This window comes from Tamandua tetradactyla, chromosome 3, assembly GCF_023851605.1.
Source record: "Tamandua tetradactyla isolate mTamTet1 chromosome 3, mTamTet1.pri, whole genome shotgun sequence".
Lineage (NCBI taxonomy): Eukaryota > Metazoa > Chordata > Mammalia > Pilosa > Myrmecophagidae > Tamandua > Tamandua tetradactyla.
The window spans coordinates 54,263,659-54,289,993 of record NC_135329.1 but is presented as its reverse complement, the minus strand read 5'-3'; the positions used below and the strand labels follow the sequence as shown (position 1 = coordinate 54,289,993).

The following is a 26,335-nucleotide window of genomic DNA, read 5'->3' as shown; positions in this document are numbered from 1 at the left end:
TTTCAGCTCTGTTTTGTAGTTTTCAGTGTATAAGTCTTTCACTTCCTTGATTAAATTTATTCCTAAGTATTTCATTCTTTTAGAGGCTGCTGTAAAGGTAATGGTTGTTCTGATTTCCTTTTTGGATTGTTCATTGCTAATGGGTAGAAACAACTGAATTCTATGTGTTGATCTTAAAACCTGCAACTTTGCTGAATTCATTTATTTAGTTCTAGTAACTTTTTTTGTGAATTCTTTGGGATTTTCTATATATAAGATCACGCCATTTGCAAATAGAGATGGTTTTACTTTTTTTATTTTCAGATTATATCCTTGAGAAAAATAAGGGCCTTTTATTGAATAGAAGAGAAAAACTAAAATATGTGAGAATCAATAGCATGTGGGTGAGCAGCGGGACAGAAACCCCTACAGCATCACCACCATCATGGATGGGCTAGACTTCTGTCCTCTTCCTTCCACTTTAGACTGGAACTCGGCTTGGTTTGGGTTCGGTTGTTGGTTTCTGGTTGAAAATGAGTCCATTCAGAGGACAGTGGATCAAATCAAGTCAACCAACTGGTCAATATGTCACCTGTAGATGCTCTTTAAGGGCAGGGGCTATCTTCTCTCCAGGAACATGGCTGCAATTTGGAGCTGGAGCTGATGACTTAATTCATGAGATTTAGGCATATGCACAGATTTTCCTTCTTGGTTGTGCTCTCCTTCTTCAGAAAAGAATTCCTTACAGGGTGATTCCCATGGATGTTTTTCCACAGATAAGATGTGTCCCTCAGTTGTAAACACGTATCTGGTTCAATATTTGGGTACTGGATTCTCTTCATCAAATAGCAGATACAAGTATTTACAGGACTCACTGAGAACAACGCTCTCCATCTGGTCCTCTTTGGATTTGTCTATTAGAACATGCAGTCCAGGGAGGAGGGCCTACCTAGAGTCAATGCAGGTGGTCATCAGCTGTCCACTGAACATGCTCACGATGACACAGAGTGCGGGGCCTCCTCACTGGTTACAGGCCTTGTGACCTTCTCTGAAGTAGTTCTGAGTATTCTGATATGCCGCATTAAACATGTCCAGGTCTTCTTTTCCTCCAAAGAGAATGTAAGATTTCAAGAGGCACTCATAGAAGGAGTCCAGACCAGCACCCGAGCCACTCTGCTTTCCAACCCAGGGGCCCGTCTGAATGTTCACAACACTGAGTAACAATCCTGTATCATTTCTCCGGAGCGCCCAAACGGCTTTCACTGCGCGTCTGGCCACCTCCTCAAACTTAGAGTCCCCCAGCAGTCGGCTCAGAATCCCACATTCCACCAGAAGGGAACCAGCTCCTGCCGTGCCCATCACGTTATTGCTGTCAGGAGGGACGCCTGTCTTTAAATTCACCCGTGGACAGGGGATGCCTGCCTTGGTGTTTGCAAAGGCAGGGAGGAGTCCCACTGCCAGGTCATGAGCCGTGTGCACCAATTCATTATCATAATCCTTAATTGTTATGTCACCAAAGGGCTGCCTGGAGTCAGTTACTACTCTGGAGGCAGACGGGGCTTCCTAAGACTCTTACTGTGACCTCAAAGACTTGGACGTTGGACCCTTTGTCAAATGAAACTGCCGATCAGCAGACTGCGTCCTGAACTGGGCTGAATTTCGCATTATTGCAAATGCGTCCAAGGCATCAACAAGCGTCAGTGAACAGCGCATCAGTGACGTCCTAGGGAGCTGTTCACTGACGCGGGCCGCGCCAGTGGAGGGGGTCGCGGTGGTCCTGGGGGAGCGTGAGTGCCACGATGTTGTGAGCCCAAGGCGAGCCCGCCCCGCGCGGGGTCCCGCATCTGGGCGCGCAGCTCGTCGGCGCGGCGGGCCGGGTGTCCCCGCACGTCGCCCCAGTGCCGCGCGCCCATCATGCCGTCCTGGGCTCCGGAGGCTGCAGCCACCACAGCCTCGAGGGCTTCCCGGGCCCCACAGCGGGCAGCGCGGGGTCGTCGCGGCCCCTTAGGCGCTGGAAGCCGAAGCTGAGGGGAAGCGCGGGTCGAGACCCCTGCCGGGCCCCAGCCGGAAGACGAGCCCCGCGCCCCTGGCAGGCCGCCCGGGGAGCCCCAGCCCCAGCCCCCAGCCCCAGGCCGAGCCTCGCAGCGGCGTGGTCACGCGGCCACCGCGGGCGCCATTTGAAAGCTCTGGGACCTCTCCCGCCCACCGCCACAAGCCGTTCCCAGTAGTTTTACTTTTTTCCTTTCCATTTGGGATAAATCTATTTCTTTTTTCTTATCTAACTGCTCTAGATGGAACTTCCAGTGCACTGTAGAGTAACAGTGGTGAAAAGTTGCATCCTTGCTTTGTTCCTGATCCTTCACTTTTTCACTATTGAGTCTGATGTTAACTGAGAGTTTTTCATAAACATCTTTTACTGTGTGGAGGAAATGCTCTTCTATTCCTAGTTTTCTGAGCGCTTTCATCACGATTACCATGTTAAGGGTGTTGGATTTTTTTCAAATGCCTTTTCTGCATCAATTGAAATATTGTGTGTTTATTTCCCTTTTTTCTGTTAATGTGGTATATTACATTGCATGGTATACTATTAATGTGGTGTATTACATTGCATGGTTTTCTTGGGGTGAACCATCTTTGGAATGAAATGGCATTATTGGAATAAATTCAGTTTGATGATGGTATATAACCCTTTCAATATGCTGTTGGATTCTGTTATGGATTGAATTTTGTTTTCCAAAAAAAGAGGCATATTTAATACCTCTGGTCCTGTGAATTTGAACATATTTTTATGTAGAAACTTTGAAAGGTTATTAGACAAAATAAGGTTAAAATAGATTAGGGTAGGCCCTTAATCCAATACAACAGGTGTCCTTTTACAAAGACATAGTAATAGGGAGAGAAAGAGAGGGAGAGGGCGTGAGAGAGAGAGATTGAGAGGGAGAGAGAGAGAGAGAGAGAGAGAGAGCCATGTAAAGGAAGCAGAGATTGAGTGATGCCACAAGCCAAAGAACATTATGGATTGCCAGCCGTTGCCAGAATCCTACAGATGACAGAGAAAGCACGGCCCTGCCAATGCTTTGAATTCAGCTTTCTGTCCTCCAGGACCCTGACACAATAAATCTATATTGCTTAAGTCAACTTACAGTAGCCTGAAGTAAGACAGATTTAGTTTGTTAGCATTTTGTTGAGGATTTTTACATCTACATTAGTGAGAGATATTGGCACATAGATTTCTTTCCATGTGATGTCTTTATCTGAGTTTGGTATCAGGGTAATACCGGCCTTAAAGAATTGGTTAGGAGGTGTTCCCACCTCTTCTGTTTTTTTAGGAGCTTGAGAAGGATTGATGTGAATTCTTCTTTAGGTGTGTGTAGGGCTCACTGGTAAAGCCATTTGGTCCTGGACTTTTCTTTGCTGGGAGGTTTTTGATCACTGATTCAACCTTGTTATAGATCTGTAAAGATTTCCTATTTCTTCCTGAGTCAGTTTAGGTAAATTGTGTGTTTCTAGGAATTTTTACATTTCATCTAGATCATCTAATTTGATGATGTGTAATTGTCCATAAAATTTTTATAATCCTTTCTATTTTTGTAAGGTCAGTCATAATGTCAGTACTTGCACTCTGTGAACAAGTGACTTGATTACCAGTTGAAGAAGGGAGAATGATTACATGCATCTATTTTCTCTCTATCTTGAAATAGACATTATTTTACAAGGACAAAAGGTACAAGAAAGGAGATTAGATTACAGTAGGTGAGGGATTTCAACAAATGTTTGTATCCTAGAAAACAAATGAAAGTATGGCAATTGAGTTATCAGAGGAAATAGTTCTCTCTTGGATGCCTGCAGGGAACATTAAAAAGAAAGGACTGGGCAGGCCATGGTGGCTCAGCAGGCAGCGTTCTTACCTGCCATGCTGGAGATACTGGCAAAAAAAAAAAAAAAAGGAAAGAAAGGCGTTGATATACATGCAGGTCCTTAGAAAGTCCTCAAATGACTTCAAAGCACAGGGATATCCCCTCAAGGCAAAGGTGAAAGAAGAGCTAAAAAAAATACGAGACTAGTTGAAAGTGAAAAATCTTCATATGGCTACATAAAGTTCCCTGGTGCTGACCTACAGCAATGACCTATCTCTTTCCACTCCCTCCAAAAGGAAGAGGAAGAGCATTTATTCTTTGCATAAATTGATCTGGAGGTACTCTGGCTCAGTAATGAGAGATGAAGGGTCTAAAACAAGGGAATCAAATAAAATTGTTCAATACTGAATAATTGGGAGTCCCCCTACTCTACTATGCTCTAAGAAATCTGACAGCCAGGCTTATGACTGAAGGATTCTACTCTGGAAAAATTGAACAGTTTCAGAACTAAAATGTGGTCCTGGAATTCCAGAGTTTCTTCCCTTGGTGAGGCCCACCAGCTGACAAGCTCCAACTTATGATCACAGAGCTTACTATTGGCTCTTTATATTCCATGATTAAATATACATAAATACACCAAACACTTTAGGAAACCTTGCAATATGAAGGAGAGTGATGAAAACAAAAAATTTGAAGGAAACAGTGATAATGCAAGGAGTATAGAAAGGTTTAAAGAAAAGAACTCTAACGAATATTTTTAGAGATATGAGATGCTACTGCATCCAAAATCAGAATACAGTACAAACAAAAGAATGATTAGAGGGGAAAAAAGTGCTTTTTGAAATAAAAAAATGACAGGTGAACATTAAAAATTTAATAGGAAGGATAAAAGATGAGGTTGAGAAAATTTCTCAGAATGTAGAATGAATTCACAAAAGAATGGGATGAAAAATATTGTTTTAAAGAGTCAACCCGGGAAACAAACTGCTCAAAGAGTAAATACAGGGGAGAAATACAAAAAAACAATCAAAGTTTCAAACAGAAAAGTATGAGTCTTCAGATGGAAAGGGCCCACCAAAGGCCCTGAATAATAAGTAAAAACAGCCATACCAAAGCACATCTTCATGAAATGTTAGAATATCAGAAATAAAAAGAAGATGCTAAAAGCATCCAGGGAAGATTAAATAGGTCACATACAAAGAATTAAGAATCACAATGGCAAAATTTTCTCACAGCAATTCTGTAAACTGAAAGTTAATGGAGTAGGCCTTTAACATTTCGAGGGGAAAAATGCCATTCAATCTAAACTTCTTTACTCATGAACTCTATTAATCAAGTGAGGGGGTAAAGACATTTTTATATATGCAAAGATTTTAGTAGTTTACCTCATATGGATCTTTGCTGGGAAGTTACTGGAGAATACACTCCAGCAAAACAAAGGAGTAAACCAAGAAAGAGGAAGATGCTTGACCCAGAAAAAAGGCGATACCAAAGAGGAGAGAGTCACATGTTTCAAGATGCTGGCAAAGAGATATTCCTGATTGACGCAGAAAGACAAAAGTCTTCATGAACAAAAATGGAATTGTTATATTTGAGAGTATGGAAAATTATATTGAAAAGGAGGCAACAAATATAATAAAGAATTTGAGGAAAATTCTTTATTATATTTATAACTTTATTATAAAATAAGTTTATGAAAACATACATCAGTTTCAAAAAACAAAGTATATGCAAGAAAAGACATATTTCTTGGTTTACGATTTGGCTCAATGTAATGCAATAGTATATGCTGTGGTAGACATATAGGATTGATAAATCAGGAAAGAGCAGTATACACACTGCGTTTAGATATATGGAGATAAATGCAGGGGAAACAGCTACCAGAGCTGAAGATGGTTTCCTCTGTGGAGTGAGAGGGGTGGGCCAGAGACAGCTGATTTGCATTAGTAGCATTTGAATTTTTAAATTATGCTCATGGATTACCTTAATTAAAAATACGAATAAAACAAACAAAAATTTACATATCTAAAACTACCCAAGTTTTATTCCTTTAGAGTTACTCCTTATGCCGCCTTAATTTTTTCAAGTTGATTGCAGAAAGTACACTACTCATGCTTTTCCACCAAGTGCCTTATTATGCCATTCTTGTTGAACGCTAAGATGAATAGCTAATATTCTAAATAAGTGTAGCATTTCTTAGACAGTTAAACTCACTGTCTTTCTTTTTTACTTTATTTTTTATTTTTTTCATCACATAGTTGTAAATTCATCATCATAATCATTTCTTAGAACATTTGCATCAATTCAGAAAAAGAAATAAAAAGAAAACAGAAAAAAAATCATACATACCATACCCCTTACCCCTCCCTTTTCATGGATCACTAGCATTTCAACCTACTAAATTTATTTTAACATTTGTTCCCCCTATTATTTATTTATTTTTAATTCGTATGTTTTACTCGTCTGTTGATAAGGTAGGTAAAAGGAGCATCAGACACAAGGTTTTCACAATTACACAGTCACATTCTGAAAATTATATCATTATACAATCATCTTCAAGAAACATGGCTACTGGAAAGCAGGGCTACAGTTTCAGGCAGTTCCCTCCAGCCTCTCTGTTACGCCTTAACTAAAAAGATGACATCTATATAATGGGTAAGAAGAACCTCCAGGATAACCTTTCGACTCTGTTTGGAATCTCTCAGCTATTGACACTTTGTCTCATTTCTCTCTTCCCCCTTTCAGTCGAGAAGGTTTTCTCAATCACTTGGTGCTGAGTCCCAGCTCATTCTAGGGAGGAAGAATGTTGCCAGGAAGGTCCACACCCCTGGGAGTCATGTCCCACGTGGACAGGGGGAGGGTGGTAAAACTCACTGTCTTTGAACCGAAGGCACGTAACACTGGAGATACACAGACATGGATAGTTGAGAGAATCAATTTTTAGCTCCTTACCTTCCCTTGTTCTCTTTCCTAGAGCTGGTCTACCTGAGAACACACCTGTTGCGAGGTGTCAGGCCAATTCTCTTTTCCACCTAATCTTTCACAACCTCCCTTTATCCGCTTTACAAAAGAGATGCATACCTGAATCCTTCGGAGGAGGATTTGCCTGAGGCAAAAGCCTCAGGGGCAATGGGCAAAAGATGATTAGAAATACCTGTTTCTGTAAATCTCCTTTAAAGAAGACCTCATAAACTCAGGATAGGTTTCTTTCTCTGTCTTAAAGATATTTGTTAAAGGGGAAGTGTGCGTTAGAAAAGGCTTATTTTTGCCCATTCTGGGAAGTTCTGAACTTAGATATATTGTAAAGAGGGGCAAAAAGAATGGTGACATGTTTCATTTAACACCCATCCTTCTCTCTCCTCTTCAATGCTGTCAAGTACTACACCGCTCCTGAGGGACAGTCCCCAGAAAACAAAGCATCCGTAAGAAATGTCACAGGTGGACGGAGGTGAAGTCAGGGGTAAGCTCAGACCTGATTCATCTCTCTGTGGGGGAATTAGGAGTAACAAGCGAGAAGGCTGTCAGGGATGAGAATGAACGTTTACGTGAATTGAAAAATGGTGTTAGTTACTTTTATGACTAAAAGTAACTCTGACTTGGCTGATGTGTTTGACAATGAGGGCACTTTACCAATTAGTTTTTATGGGGACATTTTGCAGAAATCAAACAAGCTATTTTTGTGGATCCAAAGTTTTGATGAGATATATTTAAAGCATACCAGATGAAAACATTCTATCACACATACTGTATTGGCAAAGGTTCAATGAAACGATTGATATTTCCATTTGCTCAATCCTTCCTGAGTATAAGCAGTTTAACAGGGTGCCTCTAAGTGAAAAAATATATGATGAAATTGTCATTTGATAAATATGGGTAAAGCCTTTTTGGTATAATTCCCAGAAATGGAGTCAAAGGACTGAAGACATTTTCAAGCCAAGCGATTTCCAGTTCTTTGCTTTCAACAGAATTGAAGGTTGATGTAATTGAATTGTCATTGGACAGGATATTAAAAATAATGTTTGGGATGGATCACTGTGCAACTTTTAGCATGCAACTTGGAAGAAGTTGAAATAACCAGTGTCCTTGTTATATCAAAACTGCCACAATTACCATCTACTTACTTGTGTGAATGAGGTTTGTTGGCTCTTACATCTATGCAAATAATAACAAAACAGAATTAAAATTCTCAATGCTAACTCTGGCTAATTCTATACAATAGTAATATTTATGCATCAGTATTTGAAATTATTGAAGGAAAATAGTCTTATCCATCTCATAAGAGTCTTATTTCAAGTAAAATTATCTTAATGTTTATTTATTACAAATTAAAAGTATTGAAGACTGGCTTGTGATCACTAGAAATAAAATATTTATAATTTATATATATATTACAGAAAGGTGTGATACTGTGAGCAATAAATGGTTTTCAAATGTAAATATACTTTACATTAGAATACCACTTCAGGGAGAAAAATAAAAAATGTGAAATTTTTTACTCCTGAAGAAGACATGGCTCTTTGATGTTTTAAACACAGCTAATCACAGGTTTCAAATTTCAGTAATATTCCAGTGGATGCATTTAATAGAACAATATAAGCATCTTATGTAAAAATTTATTTCACAGACATTTAAACTTATAAGAAAAGTTATATGAAAACTTTAAAAATGTGTAAGCAGATACATGGTTTTTCGAAATTTTTTTGGAGAAGCACATGAACAAAAATGCTTAAAGATTACAACTCAACTGATTGCTTATCTTTTCAGAGCACATTCAGGTTATCAACTGTTGTTTAATGACATAAAACAATAATGATTATATTTAATTCTCACATTTTTCTCTATAAAGGCACACCTTGTTTTATTGCACTTCGTATCATTGTGCTTCATAGATATCATAATTTTTACAAATTGAAGGTTGTGTCCAGCAGCTCTTTCGGAACCATTTTTCCAACAGCAGGTCCTCACTTCATGTCATTGTGTCACACTATAATTAAGGCATGTGCTGTGTTTCTTTAAGAAAAATGCTTTTGCACACTAAATAGAGTACATTAGCACGTAAGCATAATTCTAAAATGCACTCGGAAGCCAAGAAGTTTGTGTGGCTCATTTTGTTGCAATGTTTCATTTTTGCGGTGGTCAGGAATGGAACCCACAATATCTCCGAGGGATGCATGTATCACAGTCCAACAGTTCTGAGGATTGGCTCTGCTCAGGCAGGTGGTTCTTGCTCAGGGTCTTTTATGCAGTTGCCGTTAGATGGTGGCCGGGAGGTGATGAGCCATCTCCATGAGGTGGTGGAGTCATCTCAAAGGCATTCAAACCCATGTGTCTGGTAGGTGATACTGTCTTTCAGCTGGGATGGCAGCTGTTGCTGGGAACACCTTCACATAGACTCTGTGAAGTTTGGGCTTCCTCACAAAATGGCGGCTAAGAGAGAGAGAGAGAGAGAGAGAACCAAGCTGAAGGTGTATCACCTTCTGAGACCTAGCTTTAGAAGTCACAGAGCATCACTTCTATTACACTGTGTTAGAGGCAAAACCAAAATCCTCTCCAGATTCAAGGGAACGGGACATAGACTCCACCTCTTGCTTCTGGAGGGGCAAAGTTCTAGAAGATTTGTTTTCCTTCTAGAGAAGGGAAACAAATACTCTACTAAGGATTGATTCCATTATGGCAGAAAAGGACTGGAAAAATAATTCTGCTAAATACTAGATTGGTTTCGGAAAATGGTTCATCTTCCAGGGAGCTGAAGAGACTCCCTGTGTTTCCTCCTGGTAACTCTGGGAGTCAGTGAAAATGCTTGCCCATACCTCACAGGGAGTGGCAGAATCAAGAGGAAGATGCTTGAAGCCTCGTTCCTCTTCCGCTGGTCTTTTATAAAATCTTTGTACTCCATAAAACTCCTGTGGACCTAGTATGGGGCAGGAAATGGTCTTGGCTGAAAATATTTGAAATCAAGTAGATATTTTTCTTCAACCTTCAAGCCTTCCATATACATTAGGTATCTAATTGCCTCCCATTTTTTTCTCAGAATGGTTTTTACTTAGTTGGAAAATGTCAGTTAAAATTTACACTCTTACTATAGTGAAAGAGATGTAAAAAATAGAAATGGCTTTCTTTGTAGACACTGTCACCATCTCTCTCTTGCATATGGCTTCCAGTAAGAGTTTTTTTCCCCCTTCAATTTCACTGATGATTTGGCTATGGAATCACAGAAAACTTGGGCTCTTGCCTATAATTCAGAATATAAAGGCCTTGCACAGAAAATGTTGAAGTATATAAAAATCCTCAATATATACTATTTTTGGATTGCATATCAACATAAGATTTAGGATTCAAGTTCCTTGTCTTCATATATCTAGATATTACCTACACAAAATCTACCACCTTCCTATATATAAATGTGTATACATGGCCCAAAGGGCATTTTCAATATTTCCAGAGCTTTGGTCTTTGTACCTACTTCAACCAATCACTTGGATTTGAAAGATGTCACTCTGGGAATACTATCAATTGTGTATAATATGTTTCCAGTAATTAAAAGTCATCTACTGTCCTCTGCAGGCAAGCTGCATCCATTATTATAGCTTAGGGGAAGAAAGGACTCCTGGATTATTTCCTTGACTTTAACACCTGGAAACTCACTTCACCTTGCCATTTCATGTATTAGAATAATAATTCCAAGTAGAAGACATTTAATAACCTTGTTTTTTAAATAGAAATAGTGTATGTATATATATATATATGTCTTTCAGATATACCTGGAGGTGTTACAAAGTCAAAATTATACCTGCCCTGGTGACAGTAGAAATACTGTTTACTTCAGCTCTAAGTTTCATTGATGGTCAGGAATTTCAATGAGAGAAATTTCAATCAGTTGAGAGTAATATTTGGGGAAAGTAAAACTATCTCATGAGCTATGATGTCCTTTGACATGTGGTGACTTAATATTCTATTTTCTTGGATTAAAAGAACAAGTTATCTGTGGCCTAATTAACTTTGTGGTCTAAATAAGTTTGAAATATATCAGCCATCACTATGCAAGACTCATCTAGATATTTCAGCAGCTGGACAAAATGCCAGTACAACTCCTAAATTGAGAGTTCCAGTGACAAAGCAAGCTACGCCTGGAGGAGTTACATGGCCAAAATTACCCTTGCCATTTCCACCAAATGTTTCAGCAGAGCATCTAAAATGGTGTCTTCAGTAGGAAGTTAGCCATGTTTTAAAGAGACATTTCCTATTTGTAGGATCGGTGAGCTACTGCTCGTGATTACGGGGTATTTAGACTGATTTTCACAGCTGTGAAGGAATTAGAACACCTGCGCTGACCTTGATCCCTACCCTACCCCACCACAGAAAGTTTTTAATAAAAGTTCTTGGTGGTAGCCAGCCTCCAAGATGGCTGCCAGTGGGTCCCGTCTCCTGGTATTAACATCGCATGTAGTCCCCACGCACACGGGACCAGGGTTGGTCTCTGGGACCAGTAGTGATAGTATGTCACTTGCAAGATTAGGTTGCAAAATACTACAGCTTCTGTCATGGACATTCTCTCTCTCTGTCTCTGGTAGATTAAATTATGTAGCCAATTTAGATGTGTTCTTAATCATTATCCAAATTCCTATGAGTATAAACCCACTGTATATAGGATCTCTTGAAGGTGTTATTTTAGTTAAGGGGACCCCAAAAATTCAGACAATAGTCAAAAAAAGCCCTGGAGAGAAGCTGGAAGCTGGAAGTCAATGGAACACAGAAGAGAAAGGTGAGGACATCACCATGTGACAGAAGGTAAGGACACAAGCCAAGGAACCCCAAGGATCACTGACAGCCAGCACCAAAATATCAGACTTTGGGGAGAAAGCATTGCCTTGCTGATGCCTTGATTTTGGACTTCTCCTAGATTTAAAACCATGAGTCAATAAGTTCCCCTTATTTAAGTCCATTCATTGTATGGTATTTGTGATTGCTGCTAAGGAAAATTAGGACTCCCACTCTTTTTATGCCCTCCTGGCCCTCTCTTGGGGAAGCCACCTGCCATGCTGAGAGGCCCACACAACAAGGAACTGAAACCTTTGCCCATCAGTCAATGGGGAAAAGAGGCCTGCTGACCACTGCGTGAATGAACTTGAAGCAGATTCTCCAGGCTCTGTCAAGCCTTGAGATGACTGCAGTCCTGGCTGACAGCTTGACTGTAATTTGCGAGACACCTCGGGCCAGAACCACCCAACTAAGCTGCTCCCAGATTCCTAACCCTCCAAAACTGTGCAAGATAATAAATGTTTGTTTTAAGTTTCTAAATATGGGGGTAATTTGTTACGAATCAGTCTGTAATGAATCCATCAGTCTTACAGCTCTACAGCAGAGATGGAGGTGTTAAAGATCACATGTGGTGGAAGAAGGAAGTGCTCTGGGGCTTGGCTATTCTAGCAACTCCTTGGTGCCGTCAGAGCCAGAAAGTAGGAGCGGGAAGGACCCAGCATTTCTTGAGAGTCTAGTGTTGACCAGGATTTGTGGTAAGCTTGTCACACATTTAATTTTTATAGCATGTGCTCAAGGTAGACCTCACCCCTTTGTATGGATGGGGAAATGGGGTGAAGTCAACCAAGAAGTGACAGAGTCAGGAATCAGACTCAGATTGACCTCATGTTCTCTCTGTTACTCCACGTCAGGTTAGAGTGTGTTCTAGTTTGCTAGCTGCCGGAATGCAACACACCAGAAACGGATTGGCTTTTCATAAAAGGGGATTTATTTTGTCAGTTCTTCAGAGGAAAGGCAGCTAACTTTCCACTGAGGTTCTTTCTTACGTGGGAAGGCACAGGATGGTCTCTGCTGGCCTACTCTCCAGGCCCCTGGGTTCCAACAACTTTCCCCAGGGTGAGTTCTTTCTGCATCTCCAAAGGCCTGGGCTGAGCTGCAAGTGCTGAGATGAGGAATGCTGAGCTGCTTGGGCTATGCTACGTCGCGCTCTCTCATTTAAGCACCAGCCAATTAAATCAAACATCATTCACTGCAGCGGGCACGCCTCCTAGCCGACTGCAGATGTAATGAGCAACAGATGAGGTTCATGTACCATTGGCTCATGTCCGCAGCACCAAAACTAGGTGCTTTCACCTGGCCAAGTTGACAACTGAATCTAACTACCACAGAGTGTCAAATGGGTGGGCAGACAGCCTCATGTAGGCTCCGGGACTTGGAAAGAGATGGGTTGAACTGTGGCTCTGCCACTTCCTGTGTGATCCTGGGCAAGTTACTTAATCTAACTCAGGAATCTCTTCTACAGATTTCCTGATGCACAACTCTCTGGCCTCTGCTGGAACATTTCTAGGGATGAGAACTCGGAACTTACAAAAAGCATCTCACCTGTTTGAGTTGGCTTATTTGTTAACACAATACATATTCATTGACTGTTTGCTACGTGGCAGGCTTTGTGCCAGATCTGAAATACGGCAGCACACAAGGCAGACCCAAACAGGTGCTGCCAGCCAGGCATGTGCTACCATTAGGAAGGCTGACCTTGGGAGTTATCTTCTGTAGTTAAGGAGAACGCTCTCTGGTCCTCTGCTCCTCTTCACTTTGGAGGCAGAAGACACACTCTCACAAGCTCATCACTTTCCTGCTCCTCCTTTTTAAGAAGTGCCAGATCTCAAGCCACCCATTCTGGAAACTGTATAAAGCCCGCAACTAGTGTGCTGTCCACCCTTCTGCTACCGGGAGCTCCAAAATGCCGTATTCTGTGGCAACAGGCAGGAGGTAAGAGACACACTCCACTGCATGTATGGTGTCAGGTCAAGTCTTTTTATTTACTTGCAGTTCATTATGAGAACTTGCCACAAGCAAGCAAAACTTTTTAAAATCTTGCTGATGTGACTTTGCAAATCCAGTCGCGTATTCTTTACGAGCAGGGGCAGTGATTTGGGTTGGGGTTCTCAGGATGACCATAACCTGTACCCATGTCCCATTGCTGCCATGACGAATAGCCGCACATCTAGTAGCTCAAGACTACAGAAATTTATCATCTTAGAATTCTGTAAGTCACAAGTATGACCCGGTTCTCATGGGGCTAAAATCAAAGTGTCCGTAGAGGTGCGTCCCTCTCTGGAGGCTCACGGGGAGAGTAGGTTTCCTTGCCTTTTCCAGCTTCTAGAGGTCTCCTGGCTTGGATGAGCTCTCTGATCTTCCTCCGTTATCACATCTCTCTCTGACCACAGCCAAAAATGTTCTCTGCTCTTAAAGACCCTTGTGATTACATCGGAGCCACTCAGATAATCCAGGATGATCTCCTCAAAGTCTGTGCCTTTAATCACGTGGCAAAGTCCCTTTTGCACAGTAAAGAAACACAGTCACAGGTTCCAGGGACTAAACATGAACGTCTTTCATGGCCACCATCCTGCCTACAATGCAATCAATTTTACTTCCCTCTCCTATCGCTGGTAGATGCTGCTTTCTGATCAGGTTTTACACTCAGAATTAAGTTAAATTCAAGAAGTTATAAAAAGGATCACCTTCCCTATGCCACATAATCTCTCTGTTGCCCAATGTGAGCCTTTGGCTTCAAGCTGATTTCTTCCTCTTACTGTACCACCTCCTCCATGCAGCCCCCCACCCACCACCCAGCTCCTGACCACCTTTCTCTCCAGCTCTGGTTTCCTATCACATTGACTTTTGGTGTCACATAATTTGATATTCTTTTATCTACTGTGTTGTCTCATTCTTGATGGTTTCATTGAGTATAATTCTTGGTTCCTCCAAAGTAACTGTGGGTCTCAAAGCAAGGATCTTATGTTCTTTTTTTGTTTGTTTGTTTAAATCTTTACATGATACTGGGTAAATTAGTCCTCAAAATGTTCATGTTGGCCAACTAACCAGAAAACATCTGGGAAGAGGACAAAAGACTAAGACATGGGTAGATATTCAGGGAATCAATAATTATCTTACATAGGTATTGCAAACAAACAAACAAACAAAAAACCCCTCTAAGTTATCATGCTGGCAGTGATTGCAGAAAGCAGTGCCCACCCCAAGGGTTGAAGGACAAAAGGAAAAGGCTGTAATTATTAAAGCTTAGAGGAGGGTGTCCATGGGCCTGGGACCCAGACCTCCGGGAGAGAGAGCTGCTTGGCTGGTGCTTGAGTCTTGGAAAGGGAGGTGGGGGTGTGTGTAAATTGGCTGTTTCTCCCGCCCTTGGAAAAACTGCAACCTGCATCCAGCTGCAGCCAGAGGAAGGTCTGGGTGAGGCAGTGTTGCTGGGGTGGCGCTTATGGGGACCCCAAATACACAGGACGCCCCCAGGCTGCAAAGACTTGAGCAGCTGCCCTCTTTCGCCCCTTGTGGGCAGGTCCTTACCAGGAGTCCATGGGGGGTTACAGAGCCCAGAGGTCTCAAAGCAGAGTCCAGAAGGGTGGGTCTGGAGCTGAAAGTCATGCGCTTAGGAACTGGCTCACCTGGCATTGTCTTTTTCCATTCTCTGCTTTATTCTGCTTCATAGCATTGACCACCCTAATATACACTATAATTTACTCATGGTCTGTATTTCCACTACTGGAAGGCAAGTTCCTCGGTGGCCGGCAATTTGTTTTCGTTGCTCTCTCTGCAGCACCTAGAACAGTGCCTGGCAGATAACAGGCATTCAATTGATATTGAATAAATAAATTAATAAACAGACTTAACCCTCAATGACACGCCAGAAATTGTTTAGTGGAGAGAGAGAGAGGTGTCTCCCTCTTTTACAGGAACAGATTACTGGGGTGTAAATTTTGTTCTTATAGACAAGAAAATATCCAATGAAAATAATGAGTATAAAGTGTTCGAGTATACTATTCAGTTGCCCTGTCCCATTTGGAGTTGTCTCGTCATCAAATGGCGTTTTCAGGGATATATGAAAGGGCTTACTCTTGTTTTGGGGATGACTTCTCAGAAGTCATTGACAGGTACATAATCAGGGCTTCACAGACTTGTTCAGAAATTTCTTTCCTAGTCAAGATGTTTTAAAATTGAATTGGTTCAACCAGTTTGGATGAAACTCAAACTTGAGATTGTTCATGCTATTAAACACTTTGCTTCAGGGGAATGGAAGTTTCAGGTGACATTCTTATGAATATTTTTTCTCTAGTAGGCTTTGGTTAAATCTGGCAATATTAGAACATTAAAAATGGCCTTTCACTTTTCATTGCTTACATTACTTCTAGAGGATTTTTTGAGATATAAAATGTTTGAAGGAATGGGTGCATTAAAAAAAAAAAAAAAACTTTCCTCCAAAACCAATGAAGCTTCCTTAGAGCTCATTTGGAAAATTATATTTATAAAATAAAATGTATAGTATTGTCTCTAAGTGGAAAATTATTTGACTAAAACTGCCTTCTTTAATGCCATTGCCTTGTTGGAGAAGCTGGACCAGTTGTCCTATAGAAGCCACATAACTAGATTCTTTGATTGCTTCCTTGCAGGGTCCTTTAACTTGCTTCTCTCCCTTTATACTTCGTATAGACAAGAAGTTAGATCTAAAGCCTTTATGTTTTTGTCAGATTGAGTTACTTTTTTTTCTTTTTCCTAAGAACACATCACAGGTGCTGTGTACTTCCTATTGCATCCCATCAGGAGATGCAAAATGTCCAGTTGTTTGATTTTTTTAGTGATTGATCAGCAGGTTCTGGTGATCATTTCATTGTAAGAACCCTGAGCATTTCACTCTAAAATTCTCCACCTACATTTCACCTAAATAATTTAACTGTTACATTGAAGTCCGTTGCCTGAGTAGTTGTCATGCTACATGGTTATCACCTTTGTTTTATATTTATTATTATATTAGGGCAAAATGGTGACTTTTTTTTACTTCTACATTTCTTTTGCGGTTTCTGAAATATACCTCATACTGGAAAGACAGGATATAGGCTTCATTATTTCCCTTTAATTACCCACTTTTAGGAGAGTATCCAAAGAATTTTATTTTATTTTTCTCATTCCTTTATTTTTCTTTTTCCTCCCTGTCCTGTTTCATTTCTCCCAGGTACCCTGGTTCCTTTTAGTGATTGATGGTATTAAATAATAAAACTGGGTGCAAGTAGATGCTTATAACTTGGTTTATCATTGCTTCTAGGCATTTTCAGTGAAAAGCTGAAAAATATATTTTTTAAACAAAGGAAGATTGAGTTTAAATTGATATTTTCAGTTCAAATACAAGAAAAGAAGTTTTTACTTCTTTAACTTTATACTTGTATCTCATTTCTCTTATACTTAGTATCATGGTTCCTAAAGACATTAATATAATTACTTCTTTGCATATATTATAATATACATATAATAGTTTTAAAATAATACCAATCTTATTACTAATATGACTACTAAGTGAAGTTTATTATTTCTTTTCAGTCCTTGTCTTTAGAATATATCCATTGGCAAAGTACAATGGTCTAAAGTGAATTGGGATAATTCTTTTCTGTGTGGTTTACAATTAGGTTATTTGCTTCCATTATTTTTCTATTCATATATTGCTTTTTCTTTATGATTTAAGTTTGTAAAAACATTTACATGTCCCAAAGTGAAAACTAAATAACCTGATTCATGCAGAATAGTCACACTTTAAACACTGTCTCCTCCACCTTGTTCTATGCCTCCCCTATTGGTGTTTTAATTAATTGTTGCTTTAATCTTTCCACTTTATTATATCTCTGTGAATATAAACATATAGGAACATATGTATTAATATTATACTTTTCCTTCTAACACAAAAGTTAGCAAACTATATACACTATTCTGCATTATGAATTTTTCACTTGACATTATATTTTGTAAATCCCAGACCAGTGAATAAACATCTTCTTTTTTAGAGTATATATCATCGTTGATATAGATTTTTCAACCTGTCACCTACTGATGGACATTTGGGTTGTTTCCAAACCTTTGCTGTTAAAAATAATGTCAAATCTATTAATTTGGTGTACGTATTACTTCCTATTTTTGCAAGTATAACTTTTGGATAGATCACTAGGAGTGAGGCAGCTGGGTTAGAGAGTAACACATAAGTAATTTTGCTATGTATTGCCAATTCCTTTCTACAGGGGTTGTGCTAGTTTAGAGACTAAACTCAGCAATAAATGAGATTGTGTTTCCAGTCTTGTCAACAGAAAATATTGTCAGACTTTTGTCTACCTGATAGGTAAGAAATGGTAGCACATGTAATTTCCACTTGCGTTTACCTTCTCTTATGAGTGAAGCTGACCATCATTTTACAGGCTTAAAGGCCATTGTATTACTTTACCTGTGAACTTTCTGTTTATATTTTTTGCCCATTTCAAATTGTGTTAGAATTTATCTTCTCATTTGAGGCAAATATGCATGGCATACTAGTTCAACTAAAGGCTTTTTAAAAAGAGAAATGTCTAATATTCATATTTAAGTTGCTTGCTTACCGTGATATACTCTTCATTGCCACAACTTGCCTTATGTGCAGGACTCTCTCATTCTATCTTCCATGTCTCTTACTTTCATTTAATATTTGTGCCATCTTTATCTCTTTGTTGTATTCTGTGTAATTTCCTCAGGTTCATCTTCGATTGATAAATTCTCTGTTTAGAAATTTTTAATCTGTTTTATCTTTTCATTGAGTTTTAAATTTCAATAGCTGTATCACTTCCACTTTGTTCATTTTCAAACACGCCTATTTCTAAAAACATGATATCTTGTGATTTTCTTATGTTTTCAAATCAATCTTTAATTTCTTTAATCATTTTAGTCATTCCTACCTTGTAGCCTGTATAGTTCTTTATTTCTAATCTTTCTCTTTTTTCATGTCTACTGATTTTCTCTCAGGGTAAATTGCTCCCCAGTGTTGTTAAAAGTTTTTGCGTTGTAAACTGACTTTTCAGCTATTCATTAGCTCTGAGAATTTCCTGTGGTCTGTGATGAGACTCTAGAGAAGATTTTTCATTTGCTCCTGCCATGCACCCCAGGGGGTATCATCAGCCAGGAACCCATTTTCATGTTAATTTCTCAGCATTAGAATGTCTCACACCAAGTGGGAGGTATGTATCTGACCCTCCAGCCCACTGGAGGGCACATCTGGGGCTATGGATTTTTGAGGGAGATTTCTCTTTCCCACCCTGAGCTCAGATTGACAGACAGGCCTCCTTATGATTTTCCTGGGCTAGTTAGTAATTTTTTTCTAGTCTGTTCTCTAACTGAGATTACAAGTCTTCAAAGGGACTGTATGGTGGTCTCAGTTCTATTAACCTGCTTTGCATGGTTTTGCAAAACCTTGTTTCCAATTCCTGCTCACTCAAGCCCTTAGTTTACTTAGATTGACAAACCTCCCACCCCATCCCCAGGGCTCCCACAAAACTGCATACTCTCTTAGCCCTCTGCCTTTTAGTTCTCTCTTCCTGTGTGTCCTCTGGAGAGTTCCCCTACTTTCTTGCAATCTCAGCTTGGTACTCTGCATGATGCCTACATCAGAAGTTGTACTAAACAAAATACATGCTGTTAAGCCTCTCGGCTCATCTTGCTGCCTCTAGCTTAAATTATCTTTATGATGAAACAGAAAGACATTCGAAGCCTCTGCAAAGAGTATCAACCAGAAAGACATCCAAACCCAGGAGTCCCCTTTCTAGTACCAAAGTGCCTTAGAAATCAGAAGATCGTGTGTTGAGCCAGGAGTTTGGGTAATGGGGGGTTTGGGTAACTTTGGGAGTGTGCATCCATAGTGTGGAGAGCCCTACGAGTTAAAAAAAAAAAGCCCATAAAAGAGCTCTCTATTATTCTACAAATATTCCATGCATTACTTTCCTGAAACCTATAACCTCCAAATGGGTTCCTAGGCCAGATAAGTCCTGAAACCCAGAGGAGCCAGCCTTTCCAGAACATCAACTAGTTCCATCCCCCTATCCCATATTATCAACAGCCCCTTCCAACATGAAAAAGTTAGAAAAGACATAGTCCAAATAGTCCTAAAGACTGAGAGAAAGATCAAAGGAGAAGGAGGAGTTATACAGAGAAGGTGGCATTTAGTAAATGAGTATGAGTGCTGAACCATTATATTGATATTTCTTTTAGCTGCTAGAAATAAAAAGCCAAAACTGTGGAATTGTAAAGCATACCAAACTCTGAAACTTGTCCTACAACTAATTGTGGCAGTGTACTTTGAACGCTATTGCTTTTTTGTATATACTTTATTTTTTCACAGTAAAAAAGGAGCTCTCTTTTGACAAGAACATTATTTTCTATTAGATTCTACATCTTCTCTATTGACTTGGCAGTCCCTTCTTCATCCCAGAAAAAGCATTGAGCTGAGTTATTCTGCCCACTTACGGGTTGTGTTCCTGGCCACTCACCTCACCATCGGAGTCCCCTTTCCATGTTTATAAAATGGGTATAACACATATCTGCCAACCTCACAGCACCATGTGAATCAGAGGATTTACTCTCGGCTTTGAAACTGAAGTTTGAGATTAGTGTACTTTTGATTCTAAAACCAGATAAGGACAGGCCAAAAAATAAAATAAAATAAAATCACAGCTCCTTTTCCTTTCCAAAAGTTCCAAATACAATATTGGTTAACTGAATCCAACTGTGAATATAAAAGGCAATAATGCATCATGTTCAAGTAGGTTTGTTTTAGAAATGCAAGGCTAATTCAATCTGAAAATTCTATGTAATCCACCATCTTAAGGTGAAAATCCTAACTCAGTAAATGCAGGTAAAGTATTTTACCAAATTCAACCCCAAATTATGATTTCAAATTCTCAGAAAACTAATCATTGAAGGGTTCTTTTTAAACTTAATAAAGGCGATTAAAGGAGAAGCTTAGAGCCACATCATAGATAATGGAGAAAATCCCTCATTAAGATCTGAAATATGACAAGGATGCCCAAGCTTTTCCCTTATTTCTTTAACATAACATCGGAGTCTCCCGTTAAATTTTAGTAATCAGTTAGGAAAAAACAAAACTAAACAAAATAAAAATGTACAGAAAGAGAATGAAAAACTGACTTTGATTTCAGCTTCCCAATTCATTTATACCTCCAATTCAATAATAATCTCTCTGAAGTCTGGGATTCTGGTATTCTTCGAAAGCACAGGATAGCACCTGAGAATAGTTAGACGTAGGTACTGATTTGCAAAAGGACATCCTATCTGTGCTATGGAGTGGTAAAGATCAAGTAAGATCCATATGTGGAAATGATTGTGCAAATGCTGGAGACATGGCATTTCACGATATCTTTTTTAAAAAGTCCGCTTCCCTCGCGTTCCCTCCCCTAATGCTGCAGCTGGTTGCCCCGCCGGTTCCAAAATGCGGCACTCCGGAGACCTACGACGACCTTCCCGGTGCGTGAGGCGCCTTCTCCCCGCCGGCCGGAGGGTGGCGCCCGGCCTCCACCAGCCGCGCCACCAGGCCAAGCCGCAACAGGTCCAGCTCCGAAAGGTGCTGATTTTACTTTGATGAGGCTCTCACTTGCGAGTTCGTAGCTTCCAGGGACCAAACGGGCACCACAGAGGTCCCCGCCTCGGTCATGTTCCCCCACATGGTGAGCCCCGGAAATCCAATAAGCCGGAGCAGGCTCTGGCCTTGGCACAAGACCCTCCATCAAAGGCCAGACCCTGCTCACGCCCATCCCAGCAGACAGTGCCCGGGTCAGCGGGGGGAGCCGGGCGTCTCTTCGCGGACTGCGGGGTCAACCCCGGCGGCGGGTTTCGGCGGCTGCCGGCCAGAACCTCCAGCCTCTTGACTTGGAAAAGGAGAGCTGTGGTTCGCGCTTCCCGCCTTTCCCTGCTAGGCTGATAGACCCATGGCTGGCGCGTGCAGGGCCCTGGGTGAAGGGAGCGGGCGGCTGCGACGCCAGGTACCCTGTCTGCAAAGAGGCCTGCGTCGGAATGAACCGCCTGCTCCCGGCCGGCCCGGGGCTGCAGCCACCCCTCGGAGATGATTCCCACCGACCGCAGCAACGACGGCCTGCGGTGCCACTTTCCAGATCAAGGCACGTGCACCCCTGGGGATTCCGTCTGACCGCTTCCAGCGCCTGGAGGGGGCAGGGGCGCGCGCCCCCAGCTTGCTTTACGGGTAGGAACTCAAATGGCCCCGAGCGTGACACACGCTACTCCCGCAGCAGGGGCCTCGGGCTTCTTCCCCAGGAGGCCCGGACAAAGGTAGACACGGCCCGGGTGCGGGAGCCAGAGCGGACCCCGCAGGAACTCAGGGTGGGCCCCGCGCGCATGAACCGTGCTTCTGTCCCATGCGCCAGCAGAGGGAGCCGGGCGTCCGTGAATGGCCGGCGGCTGCAGAGTCCCAGCGGGGCGAGCCGGACCCTCCCCACCCTCCCTGCTCGGCGTCCCTACAGCGCGCCGGGGCTGGGGCACCTCAGCCGGGCTAGAGCTGAGAGTCCGGGCCCGCCTCCCCCCAACCCCCAGCCCGCTGCGGCCCGCGCTCGGCGGGTGATGGATTTGGTGTCAGGGCCTGGGAGACGCAGCAGCCGTGGCCGACTCGGTGGCGCCGCCCAAACACCTGCTGGGTCCTGAGAAAGTGGCCCCAGGTGAGACGAACCCCTTTCCTTCTCCAGTTCCCATCTATCTCGGACCAGCTTTCCAGAACGTCTCCCAGCCAGAGGTGGCTTCCAATTTGAGAATAAGTAAATATACGTATTTAATATATATTTTAAGCACTCATCCATATTAAATATACATTTTAAAGCAGCGCCCAAACTGCGCCACATGTGGGGTTACAGTGTTTATAACACATCAATACTTTTTCTATGACTTGAAAGCCGGTTCTCCTCCCCCTCCCACTTCTTTTCCAAGGACCTCCAGGGGCAACCAGCAATCCAGAGCCAATAGCCGTCACCTAGGCTGGGAAATGAGCCCAACCCAAGCTGCTTAACCCAGCCCTCAAGGCCCTGGGGGAGTTAGGGCGGAGGAAATATAAGGGGAAGCAGAGGGAGGCCCGCAAAAGCTTTGAGAGTTTAGGGCCACACTACAATTGAATTCAGATGGATAAACACCACACTTCCAGCAGCCAAGTCCTTATCAGTAACAGAGACATTTTACCCTTCTCCTAAATCTTGAATTATGTTCTCATTTCAGTAGAGCTTTTTTTTTTTTTTTTAACCCCCTCCTCATTAACGAGCAATTTCATTTACTCCAGAAAAGTGTCTTATCACCCCTTCAGATTGGTAGTCCTTCTGGGATCTGAATATATTTTCAATGATCTAAGGAGTCCCAACTCACACCAACTCATTCTCGGTTTAAAACTCAACCCCAAGGCACAGAACTAACAGCTTTCCCTTAAGGACTAAGAATAACTTCTGTGTTTACAGACTTCCAGTCCCAGCCAACTCTCCTAAAAAGCATCAGAAAGGAGATTCTCTCTCTGCACACAAGTTCCATGGCTTAGGGGGTAAGGGGTGGGGTTGGGGGCTGAGAGATGAATAAAAGAGAGACTTAGAAACCATTCAGAATTCCGTGTTGGCTTCAGACATGTTTTATTATAATCTTATACAGTCTACATAAATTTCAACTTGTATTTATTTGGGTTCAGTTATAACATAGCATAATAAAAATCAAAGCACTGGTCCTCTGAAATAAAGCAGGCAATCACCATTCAATAAACACACTTGATTTATTTTGTATAAAAGGGTTAAGTTTACAACTAAACTTTTATAAAAAGTTTAGCATGAATAAGTACATCATTACACTTTTTTTTGCAGAAATATACATTTCTGCCACTATACAAGAAAACTCCAATTAAAGAGTTCACAAGGTTTCACTCAATATATATATATATATTTATATATAAATATATACACAGTATTCAGTAGGCTTGCGTCAAAAAGGTAATTTCTGACCAAAGACTTCATTTAAGTAACTGAATACTGGATCCTTCTGATATTCACGCTCCACCTTTGAAAAAAGGCAAAGTCTGCTTAAATTGGGCAATTCCTTGTGATTTTAACGTTTTCGCTCCCCATGGTGGGAATAGTATATAAAGAAAACCTTCCAACTGCAGAAAGGGCATTTAAAAGTCTTTTTCATAAATAACTAGTATCAGTCCAGGTCTGAGTACACCCTGGGGAAAATGATCATTCTTAGTTTTCCTTCCACTTTTTTTTTTTTTAAAGGTCCATTCAATTCATTGTTGTCCTCTTTTGTGAAATGGTTGAAAAATAAGTTCAGCGCCTGAAAAGATCCTGTGGATATGTTGTTGTTGTTGTGCAAAGAAAAAAAAAAAGTCACGAACACCTGCAAAAAATTGGGAGAGAAAGGCATGTTTAGGAGAGTGTAACCTACGGGCTCAGAGGCAGGCAGTCTGGCGCCGGAGGAGAGCCACAGTTTGAACATTTACCCAAACACTCCAAGACTGGGCAAACCGTGGCTTCCAGATGCAACACACATACTCGGCCTCGGCAGAGCAAATTAGACGTTAAAATAGCACAGACCGAAGGGAAAACTTCTCAACGCAATCTCTTATTTGGATTTCACATGGCAGTACTCAGAGGCGCCAGTCTGCCTCTTGTAACAATTATTTGATTGAAAACAGCCCTTTCCTTAACAGATAGGGAAGCCAGAATCCCACATCTGAGGGTTTGAGGGACTGGCCAAGCAATCCTCAGCTAACTGAATGCCAGAGGACTCTAGTTGTAGGAAAGGAGGACCACTATGGAATTTGAGGTGATAAGATTAATTAGTGTGGAGGTTAGTACCTCATAGTACAAGGGCAATACCAGAAAGCAGTCTGGGCATTAAATTTGCTACAGAAGTCAAAACACATTTACCTCGGCCACCTTCAGAGTTAAGTTATTGGCATCTTTCTTATTTTTTAAAGGAAAATCTTCTGTAATCACGACTAACCAGAACTAGAAAGCCCCTTCATGTCTAGTAAGACCATGTACTACTCTTAATCCAACGAACTATACATTTATTTACTAAACCAAAATTTAACAGATACACAAGAACCCTCATACTAGCAAAGGAGAAACACGCGCACACACACCAAGAGGTAGTTACACGAACGCGAGGCACAAGCAAACGCTCACCATGTATTTAGCCACAGAGTGCTTTGCTGTCATTTGACATTAACTCGGAAGGGAATTCAGCAGCCTGCAAGAGAAAAGGGATAAACGGCACAATGTTAGTCATCTTAAGAAGGGAAAGGAGCCTTTCTTTCTTCTTTTTTTAAGAAGTCCACAGAACACCAAGTTGCATTATACACGTTTATGCTACAATTCAGGCAGACGCGGAAACATGTCAGAACTTATTAGCAATTTCACGCACGGCTCTATCAACAGATTTTTTTTTTTAATAAGGCAAATAAAGTTAATTAGCTAATGGTTAAATTACCGTCTACAGCTGTCTCGACAATGGATCGATTAGTGAGAAGCTCAGACAAGCGCTGAAAAGTGTGCGGGCCGCGGAGCGCCGGGCCCCGAGCGCAGGTCTTACCTGTAAGGACAGGATACTGATGTCTGTGTTTAAGGTGGTCAGCGGCGTCCTGGAAGGCGGGTTCTGCCCGGGTCTCTGGTGGTGGAGGCTGACAATAGTGGGGTGCGAATCCAGGGCGATCTGCAGGTCCAAGATGTAGTCGATGACGTGCTGCAGGATTTCCATCTTGCTCACCTTCTTATTCTGGGGGATGCTGGGCACCAGCTCCTTGAGCTTGGAGTAGCAGTCGTTCATGTTGTAGAGCAGGCTCATTGGGTCGTCCACCGGGGTCTTGCTCCGGGAAATGCCTAGGTTGTGGTCCGAGAGGCTGTTTTTCCTAACAGACCGCACTGGACTGAACGCTTTCATGCTGGAAGCCGGTGCAACGAGAAGCCGAGAGGGAGCGGGTCGCCCTGGAGCTCAGGCAGCCGTCACCGCCGCCGCCGCCACCACCGCCTGGTACGCTTCCTACACTCTACACCGAGCTCGGCTCAGAATGAAGCCGCGAGGCTGGCGGGGCGGCTTTTATCCGCCGTCACTCTGGCGACACAAGCGGGCTTCCCTTGCTTCCCATTGGCGAGCGGCGGCGTGTCCATCAGGCCGAACAGGCGCCTCCATTGGTAAGCGCGGCGGCGGGGCGAGCGCTCGGCCCTTCCGTGTTCGCAGCCAATCCGCGCGGGGTGGGCGGGGCACGGCGCGAGCCCAGCTGGGGCGGTAAATAGAGTACAGTAGGCGCGCAGCGGGGAGGCGCTGGGCCGCTGGGGCTGGAGCGTGTTGGGGGAGGTGGGGGGGTGCTGGGGAACTGAAATATGCATTTATAATCCTAATTCCTACCGCGAAGTAGGCCGTATCCCACCACTCCAGGAGCACACTCGTCCCGGGGCTGTGCCCCAACGAAGCCTTTGAGCTCTCAGGTTCCCAAATCACCGCCACGCGCGAAGTTCAGCCTAACACAGGGAAAGACACATTTCACTGCCACCCGCGGGACAGCATCAAGAAAGAGAAAAAGCGTCTCAGGAGAAAGTGAAATCGCAAATAAGTTTGCATGAAGAGTGACGTTTGTAAAGTGCTTTCGGTTTTTTAAATTAAAAGCTGTTTAA

The 26,335-nt window shown here is 42.0% G+C and overlaps 1 protein-coding gene and 1 pseudogene across 1 annotated transcript; both read right to left on the bottom strand.

Annotated features, from left to right (window-relative positions):
- Positions 1 to 245: 245 nt before the first annotated feature.
- Positions 246 to 15,257, bottom strand: LOC143675555 (ER degradation-enhancing alpha-mannosidase-like protein 1; annotated as a pseudogene).
- Positions 15,258 to 23,275: 8,018 nt separating this feature from the next.
- Positions 23,276 to 25,824, bottom strand: ID2 (inhibitor of DNA binding 2). The gene is made up of 3 exons (XM_077153117.1): positions 25,257 to 25,824; positions 24,851 to 24,914; positions 23,276 to 24,056 (listed from the first exon to the last, which is right to left on the bottom strand). Exons 1-2 carry the CDS (start codon positions 25,602 to 25,604, stop codon positions 24,858 to 24,860), a joined length of 405 nt encoding a protein of 134 aa, XP_077009232.1. The 5' UTR covers positions 25,605 to 25,824; the 3' UTR covers positions 23,276 to 24,056; positions 24,851 to 24,857.
- Positions 25,825 to 26,335: the final 511 nt, after the last annotated feature.